Below are 12,555 nucleotides of genomic sequence, written 5' to 3'. Positions count from 1 at the left end.
GAGCTGATTCGCGTGGCTTACCACCGAGTCAACTGTCAACGGGCTACTTATGTACAAGTACAGTTATATCTGGCCAGCATGATAACTTTCGATCGGGATCACGCTGAAGATTTTAGGGAGTCTAATTGTGATTGAGTTACGTACTACCTACTTGAGTTGGAATAGGTTAATAAGGGGCTTGTTTTATAGTTAGTCAACTCATGTATAGGTAGGTTCGACCCACTATCAACACCACTTTTCTGACTTTTTTTGATCGCGTACGGGTTGGAAGGTTTGGTTTGTTGATCAGTATGGAGTGCATATTGCTTGATATTCAAATATTTTATGGATAACGACTATGGCCTATGCCTTCACTACAGTATTGTAAGAGTCGAGAGGTTGTAGCAATAAACAGAGATGATTCAACTTGAGACACGGAAGGATTGTTGAGGTGATCAGACCCTCAGAGCAAAGACACTAGATATGCAGTGTGCTGAATAAGTCTTGATGCATGATATGATGAACAATTTGAAGAATGCGCTAATCATAGTAATAATTTGTCGGCCGTTATGGATGTCCTGGGATAATTAGCAAATATTACTCAGTGCGTTGACGTACTGACTCTCTGATCAGCTGCTGGAAAGTGATCTTCGACGGCTATCGGGCTCTCACATACGTCCTTGCTTTCATTCATTCTAATTCTAGACTGGTTTCAAATCGATTGATCATCAATTTACGTATGCCGACTCAGCTTTTGATTGTCATGCCGGAACTGGGATGATGAAGGTTGGGGTCCAAAAGCTCTCTCTGTTTGTCTGTACGAGATCTATCTTCAAGTACGTACTTTAGAACAGCTTGCTAGCTAGAGATGTTTTAAGCGAGTTGTTGAGGGATCGATTGGGTCTATCATATCTTGCCTTTAGTATGAAGGCTATATAAGTTGTAGTCAAGTATTTAGCAGCAAGCGTCAAACGAGAGCGGACTGGAATCTGAGACCCGACCTCATGTAAGCGTCGAAGTATTCACAGGACTACCTAGGTATATGTCCTGATATCACTTTTAACCTAAGGTAGCTCTTATCTACTACTACCTCCGTCTATCTGAGCATCTATCTCCTATCGATGAGCCAATCAGTTCTATCAGAATGCGCTGATAACCATGTTCTACAGATAATGAACGCGCGACTATGTATATATCTCTACAATTTGGCTAATTTCTCTAACATCTGTTGAATTACCTGATAGTCATGTCGAAAAGTTACCAACCCACCAATTTCGATTACTACCCAACTAGGCAATTATCAAAATCTTCTGACCAAACCTAATCATAGGTCCACTATAAATCTCGGAAATCGATAGACTACTAGACCTTAATTCCAAGTGATTCCATAGGACTTTAGGTTGTTGGCTCTTGTAGGGGGTAATGTATTTATACATCGTTGGTAGTTACGAGATGCACACTTAGAAAATTTTCTGAGTACCTAGGCGGCTTATCAACAGGTCACTGTGCCAGCTCGACAAATATGATTACCCGGGTGCACTAGAATACTTCTTACTTTGAAGCATACTCCATAGAACATCAGTCATACACACCCCAAAATCCCTGATCTAAATTAATCATTTAAGAGATGTTAGCATATTAGGGCATACATAGTTAAAATCAGACACTAACGATACCCTATGTAACAATGATATGCAGCTAACCTTAGTGATGCCGGCGCATAAGGCTTCCAGAAGGATAGCCCTAAAGCCCTAGTTTAAGTTTCCATTTCTCAATGTAACATCACTAACTTAAGGTATATATTCTTCACTAAACTTAGGGCCTGCTTAAGTTCTTGATGGACATGAAACATAGCTGTCCATTTCCTTAGTACGTAGTTAGAGCTTTATGTATATGCGTTATTTATAGGTTGCTGACTTGAGCTAGTTATAGTATAGCCAACGATAGTTGATATGAACATGGATACTGATGAGACCAAGTTTATGCTATTAATCAATGCGTAACCATGCACAGACATGTTGGTGTTGCTTGGAAACATGCATGCATTAGTCTCATGTATAAAATGACATGGATGACCTACTAACTACGCATGTCGGTATTCATGCATCCTACATACCATATCTCTCGTAGCACTAATTGTAGTCGGAATTGGTTTCTTCGGCGTACTTCAGATGTAGTATGACATTTAAAGCCTTTTGGGCTAGTAGTGAGGTTGTATATGTACGAGGCTAGTACATGTGCCTGGGTTTGTCCAGCCCTGTTCTACCACTACCAAGTATACCTAATATTCAAGCAAGAAGAGATTGTTCAGACGAATATAATCGGAAGTAATGACTGAGAAAGACTCGTGCGGATATACAGCCATAAAAATTGTATAGGTAATGTATCTACGTCAAGCTACCATATGAGAACTGACCGATAACGCCAACGCCTGCTTACTATCCAGACAGTAGAATAATCAACGTCCAAGTTCCCTGCGCAGTCGTCCTGCCGCTGATCCAGGAGTAGGCTCCGGCCAATTGCTGACCGCATCGTTGACCTCCTCAAAGAATGTTGTGCTATTATGAATCGTGGTCGCTCCCAGCACCACCCTGATTCCTGGAGAGCTGGCATTGATCTGGGCAATCAACTTGGCTTCTTCATAAGTTGCTCCACCTATCATAAAGACAATAATGTCTTGCGGTTTGTCTCTTGTATGACCACCGCCTTCTAAGAAGGGATATTGTAGTTCTCTTAGCTTGCCCTTGATGAGGTTCTGTAGTGTGGCCTCTAGTCGAGGCGAGTGTTGAGTGTAGACGTTCTCGACACCTTTCAACCCCCTGAACCGGTCACGCGCACCTGAGAAAAATGACGCAGACTCGAAGAGATCGGAGAACCCGCCAGCAACTGGGGGAGCTTGTAGGGAGTGATGATATGCAAGGAGCCTGGAAATGATGTTCACTTGATGCTGCGGAACATTACCAGCAGCTGTGAGTAAATCCAGTAAGACCGGAAGTGAGTTATTTGGTTGCTTTTCGTAGCGTATAGCATACAGCGCGACCAGTCGAATTTTGTTCTCGGCTTTTACAGAAGGTTGTTGGATTATTCTTTGCAATGACTGGGACACGTCAGTAAGATATCGAGAGAAGCTCATTCAAGGAACTCACACGTAGATCGCTGGCATGGTTGTCGTTACATGCCAAACTCTGCTCCAATTCACTGATATCCAGTAAATTATCCTCACCGACACGGCGACTGAGCTCGCTAACCAGCGTCACATGTTTGCTGACGTTTCCAGATAATTTCCGGAACTCTGGATAATCCTCCACAAATCGCTTCATGTCTGCAATCGATTCGATGCTCATATTGCTTTGTGTCTTGGCCTGGTACTGCTCAACGTACTCCTTGATATTCCCTCCAAGATCTCCGAAATTCTGGTACATGTTTTTCTTATAAAATGGGTCTTGATCCTGGGACAGTACTATTTCCTGCAATTCCGGTCGGACATCAGGGACGTCCCGTAGATCTACTCGTCCGTTGTGAATGCCAATCAATTCATGTACCATAGCCTGGTAAGTCCATTGCGTGAGAAGTGGTGTTATGGGATCGTCTCGCCGGTCGAGTATAAGAAGAATAGGGGGAGTGTCGGTTTTGCGAAAGTTAAAAAGTTGCTCTTCCTGGGTCAATTGATACCGAACTTCTGTTGCCAGCTTCTTAGCCATCAGACTGTTTTTCTCGTATCGAATCAATGGATTCTTCTTTAATGCCAGCAACATCGCAATCACACCCTCTGTCGCCCTTTGTAGCGCATCGCTGTTCCAAACATCGGGGCTATTACTCCATATTCTATGCAGCGGAAATTCAAGATTGAGCGAGCACAGATCAGGATTGATCACGATAAAGTCTGCAAACTGTTCCTGAACCACGCGCACAACTTCATGATCGTCAGCCTCGGCAAGTCTTTCTAATGATGATTTGCGAATGATATTTGTAAAGAAGAGGTGGTATTCTCCGTATTTCGGGGCTCGTAATTCGTCAATAAGGAGTTGTATTGAAGTCGGCGACGGGCGTACAAAGCAAATACATCGTAGATGCCGCATTTTCTCTCGTGCCTGGTTGTCTAATCGATCGACGAGGTAGACTTCATGATTCAGGAGAGCCGATTGAGTAATCGCTGTCGAAACGATTGGTACCTGCCATCATAGTAAGTACGAATTCAGAAAGTCGATAAAACCCGTGTTGCCCACTGTCTCACTATCAAGAAGTAGAATCTTCATCTTGGACGATGAGGAGCCTGCTGTAGACGAGTCGCCGACAGACACCATCCGGGTAAGGTACCCGGACACGGCTGCGACGACGTCCATTGTCTTGTATGCCGGTGCGCCGGTTCAAATAAATAAATATATCACGGCGATATTCGCTTGATGGTAGGCGAGCAGATAGTTTGAAGCGGAGGAGCTCCGTTCAATTAGGCGCTTTTGTCGGCGCTTTTGTCGGCGCTAGGCAGTGCTTTGTGCCGTCATAAGCTTGCCCACCGAGGGGAGAACGGACGGTTCTGATAGGTCGATATGCTAGAGGAATGAATTTGCACGTGAAACTGTGGCCGAAGTAGATTTGTTGATTTATGTAAACCAGCAGGCAGTAAGTTAAGTTGGTTAGTTAGACATCGTACGTACTAGATGCTGTATCGGCGTGTATACTACTGGCGGGTCAGTCGAGGCGGTCACTCAACAAAAAGTAGCTCCTTCCCTTAACTACCCCAGCACATGACGGCATCGCTCCCGCTTTTTCTTTTCCAACTTTTTCTATAACTACACTATTTCCTATTCATTCTTTCACCTATTTCCCATCTTCTTGGATGACTGGTTATAGAGCTATTCAATAGACAGACCATCGGCCAAAGCCCGCCATGGCTGCACTGCGCGCTTTTATTGACGCTCGTAAGAACTTTTTTAAATTGCTTCCCGACTGACTGACATCGCTAACAACATCTGTATATAGCTTTCGCTTCTGCGGCAAACGTGCTCGGAGCATCTCTTGATGAAGGTACTTTTATAGCCTTTGCAGAACTTGCGATCGTTATACTGATCTATCGATATACAGTCAAACTCATCGGATCCTTCCTTCTCTCCTACCCGTTGGCTGCCATTCTCAAGCGAATTCCGGATAAAGACCCATGGAAAAAGGATCTCTTCATTATAGTCGTGTCGCTGTTCTACATCCTCGGCTTGTACGAACTCTGGGATGGCCTTCTCACGTTGCTGTATAGCTCCGTGGCGACCTATTTGATTGCTTATTATATCGATGGCTCTCTGATGCCTTGGATCGGATTCATCTTCCTGATGGGCCACATGTCCATTAGCCACATTTACCGACAAATTGCGAACGATGCCTCGGTTGTTGATATCACTGGACCCCAAATGGTGCTTGTTATGAAACTGTCGGCATTTTGCTGGAACGTACATGATGGCCGTCTCCCGGATAAAGACCTCACAGACGCTCAGAAATATGCAGCAATCAGGGAGTTCCCAAGTATACTCGACTATGCTGGTTATGTTCTATTTTTCCCTTCGTTATTCGCAGGCCCTGCCTTCGACTATGTCGACTATCGCCGGTGGATCGATACAACTCTCTTCGAGGTCCCTCCCGATACTGATCCCTCGAAAGTACCACCGACTCGAAAGAAGCGAAAAATTCCTCGCAGTGGTCGCCCAGCGTTCAAGAAGATGGTCATGGGTATATTATGGATCCTAGCTTTTGTGCAGCTGGCCCCCTATTATCCGTTCTCCTTGTATCTCGGCGACGAGTTCAAGGCCTACTCGCTTCCACGTCGCATCTGGCAGCTGTATATGCTTGGGCTTGTGACACGTTTGAAATATTATGGCTGCTGGGCCTTAACTGAAGGTGCTTGCATTTTGTCAGGCCTTGGATATAATGGATTTGATCCAAAAACAGGCAAAGTCTTCTGGGACCGCCTCGAGAATGTCAACCCCTGGGGCTTGGAGACGGCGCAAAACACCAGAGGGTATCTTGAGAACTGGAACAAGAACACAAATCACTGGCTGCGAAATTACGTATATTTGCGAGTCACGCCCAAAGGTAAAAAACCGGGATTCAGAGCCAGTTTGGCAACCTTTAGCACCAGCGCGTTTTGGCACGGCTTCTACCCTGGTTATTATCTGGCGTTTGTCTTGGCTTCATTTGTCCAGACTGTAGCAAAGAGTACGTGGATTACCCTTTCTGCTTTTCAATCGTTTCTTAACGCTTTGCAGATTTCCGACGTTATGTTCGTCCGTTCTTCTTGAGTCCAGATGGGTCTAAACCCACTGCAGCCAAGCCTTATTATGACGTTGCATCCTGGGTTATTACCCAGCTGATCATGTCATTTACTGTCGCCCCTTTCGTCCTTCTATCCTTCAGTGGCACAATCGCAGTCTGGGGCCATGTATATTTCTACGGCATTGTGGGCGTTGCTTCGGCAATGGTGTTCTTTTCTAGCCCTGCCAAAGGCTATCTTATCGCACAGCAGAAGAAACGCAGTCGGCCAGGAATTGCACGAAAGGTGAGCGTCGAGGCTCCTGTATTGGGTCTTCCGAGCGATCTAGAGCAGGAAGTCGAAGATGCGATTAAAGAGATTTCAGCAGAAATTGAAGAGATGCGCAAGAATGGTGCCATAACATCGATGCCTACTCCTCAAGAGCTTCGTGCTTTGGTCGAGGAGAAACTTAAGAGGAAGTGATTATGCCCGCGAATGACTGCTGTCACTCAGTTGTGATGGTAATTTTTGAAACGGCCTCTGAAACTCATTATATAGCCATGTTTGCTTTCCGGTCCACTTTAGCTTCGTCCTGAGCAAGTTAATGCTTTATATGATATCCATATATATTTTTCGGCGTGACGGTCTCATCGACGGTTCAGTGTTCATTGTGGAAGTGTCAATGCTCAATTGAGGATGATGTTGTGATGATCTTCGAGAGTGAGAGTGTATATTACGTTAGCCGACTATTGTTAGCACTACAATCGAAATCTTGGGTATACTCCAGTCGAATCTTCAGTACAAAGATCAAACTTAGACAAGAAATAGAAGCTTCCCAGCTATGACAAAGTGTTCAGACAAGCTTATCGATAGATCTGTATTCATCACGTGGAGATAAGATTAGATATAGCTTCTTATCAAGGGCCCAGAAAAAGGCAGCTCAACATTCTTATTCTCTTTGACATATGTTTCAATCAGATTGCAGCTTTCATCAGTTATCACTTCAATACAAATATTTGCGCATGCGAAGATTTCTGTTCCCTTCGGAACCATGGGTTTTGCCCTTTGGTCGTAATAGCAGAGGACTCAGAATTACGAGCCATAACGGCTTCGGGCTCTCTCCGCGTTACTATCGTATCGTTCAACCAGTACCTCAACAGGAGTTCCGAAGATGTCGTTTCTTGTGTCAAGGAAGGAGTCAAAGAGGCTCCACTATAATTGACGACCTGTCACTCTCATCGCCGTCAGTCGCATTGGGTACCGATTCTACGATATACGCGCTTTCTACGGCACCTGGTAGAGCTGCTATAGCAATTATTAGGATTTCTGGACCAGCTTGTCTGCAGGTATGTCCTGTCTTCTGCATGAAACATTGCGGGAAAAGTAGGACATTGATTGATTTCTCTTGATTAGATATATCGGGCACTATGTCCTCGAGCTCGAGATCCCAAACAGCGCATGGCAACGGTACGAGCGTTATACGACCCGACGCAAGCTCCGTCACCGAATACACTCCTTGACCCTAGTGCTTTGGTGCTTTACTTTCCCAGTCCTCGAACTGTGACTGGGGAAGATGTCCTCGAGCTCCATGTGCACGGCGGGCCTGCGACGGTTAAAGCTGTGCTGAATGCGATTGAGAAGTGCAATGATGTTATAAAATCTGAGCATGATAATATTTCCCAGTCTTCGTCTTTCATACGATATGCAGAACCAGGGGAATTTACACGACGGGCTTTCATGAATGATGTTCTGGATCTACCACAAATCGAGGCATTAGGTGAGACACTCAACGCAGAAACCGAGCAGCAAAGACGTCTGGCTGTCCGTGGGGCAAACACCACTCTTTCTGCACGCTACGAAGATTGGCGCCAACAACTCTTGTATGCAAGAGGGGAGTTGGAGGCGCTGATTGACTTCTCGGAGGATCAGCATTTTGATGAGTCGCCTCAGGAACTGATAGGCTCGGTTTCTGCGCAGGTAGCTATTCTTCGACAACAAATTAGATTTCATATTCAGAATGCGTCCAAGGGAGAGTTACTTCGGAACGGAATCAAGATCGCATTGTTGGGTGCGCCGAATGCAGGGAAGAGTTCTTTATTGAATCGAGTCGTTGGTAAAGAGGCGGCTATCGTCAGTACAGAGGAAGGGACCACGCGAGACATTGTAGATGTGGGCATTGATCTTGGAGGATGGTACTGCAAGATCGGAGATATGGCAGGACTACGGTCGTCGAAGAATGAGAGAGAAAAAATCGGAGCTGTTGAATTGGAGGGTATTCGTCGAGCAAAGCAGCGTGCGTTGGAATCTGATGTCGTCGTGGTGGTACTGAGCGTTCAAGAGGGCGAAGGTGGGTCGCCATCACAGCTTACAGTTGACCCTGAGGTCGTTGAGGGTGTGCATGCTTGTCAAGAGCACGGGAAGAGTATAGTGGTTGCCATTAATAAAACCGACAGGTTGCCAGGCTCGGTCAATACGCGGGATGAAGCGGTGGCCAGTCTATCCAAACAGGTCCAAGCTCTATTCAAGGGGCTTACGGATGATCGAGTGTTTTCAATTTCTTGCCGGGAGGCTGAACGGGGTACCGAACTGGGGTCACTTACTACTGACCCTGGTAACATACAATCGTTTTTACAGGGGCTTATATCAGTGTTTGAGGAAATCGCAAGACCAGAAGGTATACATGAAAACGACATGCATGATATTTCATACTGGGAAGACTCTTTGGGAGTCACACATCGACAACAATCTAATCTAAAACAATGTCTGGAACATCTGGAGAGATTCCTCTATGAGACAAAAACGAGTGACTTGAAACAACAACAACAACAACAACAACAACAAGGAAAACCAATCTCTGATAATACAACTCAATCCGTCTATAGCCATAACACCAGCGCTGATGCCAATTCCCAAACCAAATTCTACACCAATATCCAATCCCACGCTCATGCCGACGCTGACGGTTATGCTCACGAGATGCGAATCCAAGCACAAACGCCATTTGATGCCATCTATACCTCAAACAAGGACGAAAATCACAATGGATATGAAAGCAGAAAAGCCGAAAATAATGATACAGACATGGTCAACGCAGAATCTGATGTGGACATCGTCACAGCCGCGGAGAATTTGCGATTTGCAGCTGAAAGTCTCGCTCAGATCACAGGACGAGGCGGAGCAGATGTTGAGGATGTTTTGGGTGTGGTTTTTGAGAAGTGCGTCTTTTTTCCCTGTGGTCGAACCACATGCTGACCACCCGTACTGAAACAGATTCTGCGTTGGCAAGTAATTTCGAAGAGAACAAAATCAAATAGTCAGGCACTGAAAAACACACGTTTCCTCGTTACGTTGTCATGAATCATATTTTTCATGATGCATGGTCAAATCTGACTATTGGTCTTGTCTCTGGGCCAGAAGTTCGTCTTGTCCCTGGTATTCGGGTCCATTGTATCCGCCTTGGTCTTGGATTGTGAACCGATAGCTGGATGGTGGTGGAGTTGGCGGGTTGCTGCTGCTAGGAACGTTGTAACCTCCTCGACCCATTGTGATGACTGAAACTTTCAGTAGATAGAGATGTTAATCGAGCTTGGTGGTTTGAGATTGATTCTGGAAGTTATTGGTCTGGTCGAATATATGTCGTAGTCAGGCGAAGAAGACACTATATAGTAAAGCCGCAGAGAAGTTGAAAGAAGGTCTGATTAGAAATATACTGCTTGAAGAATCTCTTCGATTGTGTTCTGCTGTGATGTGAAGGAATAAAACTTCAGGATGGAGGACAAAGCACCCAGACATATATTTATAATGAATCCTACACAAGCATATCTCCCAAAACGTCAGGTTCCCTAATACTACCTAGATCCAGACTAATAATAATCAAGCCACACAAAGACACACGGACTCAGCCAACCAGCCGTTGAAGATCGGGTTTTCGTGCTATGACTCAAGAAATAACATCCCAAGAAACCCTGACTGCATAGCCCTGTAACCAAACCCCATCCCATCCCATCCATTCATGGTCTTTTCTGCACCTTCCCTTTACAATGTTAGTCATTTTAGTTCTACATGCATATAGAAAAGGAACGAAAGAGAAAAAAAGCCCCCGAGACAAGTCTGTGTTAAGCTAGGATATGATTGTGTGCCTGGCTGGTTGCCCGGTTTGTTTCTTGTCTAGAACTCGAGAATAGATTACATATTGGTAAGTGATACTTACGTATTGCTACCCACTTTTCGTCTCCAGCCCAGCGCGGGCCTGAAGAAATGCGGAACCGGCCGCGGGATCAGAAGTGACAGCAAAAACCGTCTCCCTGCATGAGGATTTGTCTAAGTGCTTATTATTTTTTGTTTTTGTTTTTTTTCTTGGTGTTGGCTGTGTTGGTGGAGATTCGATATACATAGTAAGCTGAACGCCAAAAAGGGTAACTAGATAGTGGGTCTGTGGGTATCGTATTTGTAATACAGAGTATTGCGTATTAGCTACAATATGTATGGACTCGAATCGAGAGTCGCCGAAGAACGTTCGTAGCCAGATTGAACATCTTGAGAGAGCATGTTACACGACTTTTGAATCAAATTGCAGATTTCATGTATAGTCGACTCACTTCGCATCGAGAGTGAGTCATTATTAACAAGGGACGCCTGAAGACGAAGACGAGTATCGTCATATAGGTCGACAGATTGTTACATCTTGACTGCCCAAATAGTTCATATTGGGATACAACAGTGATAGCATACATAACACGAACGGGCAACCCGGGAATGCATGTAAAGAGGCTCAACTTATTTAGTAACTATAGCTTAAGCCACGATAGTATACTTCCAAACCAACCAACGAACGGATTCAAATAAAGTACTTACGTACTGCGGAGTATAAAAGTCAAAAATGCGCGTTTTCCCAACAGGGCCAACACGAAGGATGAAAAAACAATCCCTGATCGACACGAGCCGTTGTGAACTAGTCATGGGTCATTGGGTCAGGTTAGGGAGCCAATCAAAAAGTTAAATGGCTACATACCTGAGCGTGTTCTAGGTTTTGTGATGACTACAACGGTTGTTGTAGTGTAGCCAACAGGACTAGGTCGGATCCAGAAGTTGATCCGGCTGTAGTGACTGGTCCCGCGGAGCTGGAACCGTTGGCGATACCCTTGTCGCTTCGTATAGCTAATTAGTAACTAGTTTGCTTAGCGACAATTGGAACAATCTACGTATTAGACTGAAGAGAATGAACGGGGAAATCGGGGAAGACGGGATGTGGATTTTGAAGTCACGTTACATCATCATCATGGAAAAGTAGTATTGTTGTAGTCAAGGATACGCATTTGATGGGATATGTATCTGACCAATTTACATCTCTGAATCAATCTTTCGGATCGTGTATCCGTATCCGTACCCGTACCCGCATCGGTATCCCGATTATGGACCCTTGTAAGATATCTGCAGGTAGCCAATGAGAAGTGGAAGAATGACTTTAATCCCGGACAGAAACTCAATAAAATACCAAAGTTGAGAAAAGAGTACGTACGTTGTTCTACTCCGTAGTATCTATGATGAATATAAATGATTGTTGCACATGAATCAAGTGTCCTCGCCGAAATCACCGTTGAAACCGTAGCGCGGTTAGCCTTGATCGTTACTGAATACAGTTCGAATCACTGCATACAAGAGCAAGGAATGTTTGAAATTGTACGACCGTTAAGTTTCAGTTCTTACGGCACAGCCTCGTCGCCAATAATTGGATGGTCTATAATCGATTTATTCTTGGCTAGTCTAAACAAGACAGAGCCTGCGGAGTACTCTGCGAACATCCAGGTCTATTTCGGGGCGGAATTTCACATATTTCGTACTACGCATGTATGCAGTATGATTGAAGATTCCGTAATAGGAAGTGTTCTAGAAGGGTACTACTAGTAGAGTCACTGAGTCACTGAGTAATACGTAGTAGTTAGTATCAGACTATCAGTTCGTCGTATCTTTCCGCGACATACCTGAATAGTGATAGACATAGCCACAAGATACGAGATGAGAAGCCACACATATCATATCACAACTGAGGAATATAGGAGTTATTAGTCACTCACGATATTAACTACATCATATAGCTCGTGATCTCCTATGAGTCATTTTTCGTCTTGTCCAGGCAGTAAGTATTTAGACCAATCAATATGACAATTTTTTTACTCGCGGGTAAACCTGTTGTGCCTAGTCAGACGGGAGTGAATATGTGCCTACAAGTATGTATGGGCAGATTAATATTTCCTTTTCCAAATCAATATCTCATAAAAATAATGACATGAAACGTCAAATATGACCTCCCACCAGCAAAACGAGCAACGTTTTCGTATCGA

At 44.6% G+C, this 12,555-nt stretch overlaps 3 protein-coding genes across 3 annotated transcripts, besides 1 other annotated feature; 2 read left to right on the top strand and 1 right to left on the bottom strand.

Moving 5' to 3' along the window:
• Positions 1-2,311: 2,311 nt before the first annotated feature.
• On the bottom strand, positions 2,312-4,848 carry TSTA_005330 (vacuolar protein sorting-associated protein VpsB). Its single transcript, XM_002488105.1, has 3 exons — positions 4,206-4,848; positions 3,126-4,151; positions 2,312-3,076 (listed from the first exon to the last, which is right to left on the bottom strand). Exons 1-3 carry the CDS (start codon positions 4,320-4,322, stop codon positions 2,438-2,440), a joined length of 1,782 nt encoding a protein of 593 aa, XP_002488150.1. The 5' UTR covers positions 4,323-4,848; the 3' UTR covers positions 2,312-2,437.
• A 19-nt stretch (positions 4,849-4,867) lies between these two features.
• Positions 4,868-6,999, top strand: TSTA_005320 (MBOAT family protein, putative; the record flags this gene model as incomplete). Its single annotated transcript, XM_002488104.1, has 4 exons — positions 4,868-4,898; positions 4,960-5,004; positions 5,062-6,180; positions 6,231-6,999. The coding sequence occupies 4 exons, from the start codon at positions 4,868-4,870 to the stop codon at positions 6,695-6,697; spliced, it is 1,662 nt and encodes a 553-aa protein (XP_002488149.1). The 3' UTR covers positions 6,698-6,999.
• Positions 7,000-7,236: 237 nt separating this feature from the next.
• TSTA_005310 (mitochondrial GTPase (Mss1), putative) lies at positions 7,237-9,503 on the top strand (the record flags this gene model as incomplete). The annotated part of the gene is made up of 4 exons (XM_002488103.1): positions 7,237-7,560; positions 7,628-9,017; positions 9,276-9,429; positions 9,485-9,503. 4 exons carry the CDS (start codon positions 7,237-7,239, stop codon positions 9,501-9,503), a joined length of 1,887 nt encoding a protein of 628 aa, XP_002488148.1.
• Positions 9,027-9,055: a microsatellite.
• Positions 9,504-12,555: the final 3,052 nt, after the last annotated feature.

The sequence above is a fragment of the Talaromyces stipitatus genome, genomic scaffold, assembly GCF_000003125.1.
Source record: "Talaromyces stipitatus ATCC 10500 scf_1105507295517 genomic scaffold, whole genome shotgun sequence".
Taxonomy (NCBI): Eukaryota; Fungi; Ascomycota; class Eurotiomycetes; order Eurotiales; family Trichocomaceae; genus Talaromyces; species Talaromyces stipitatus.
This window is presented reverse-complemented; position numbering and strand designations above follow the sequence as displayed.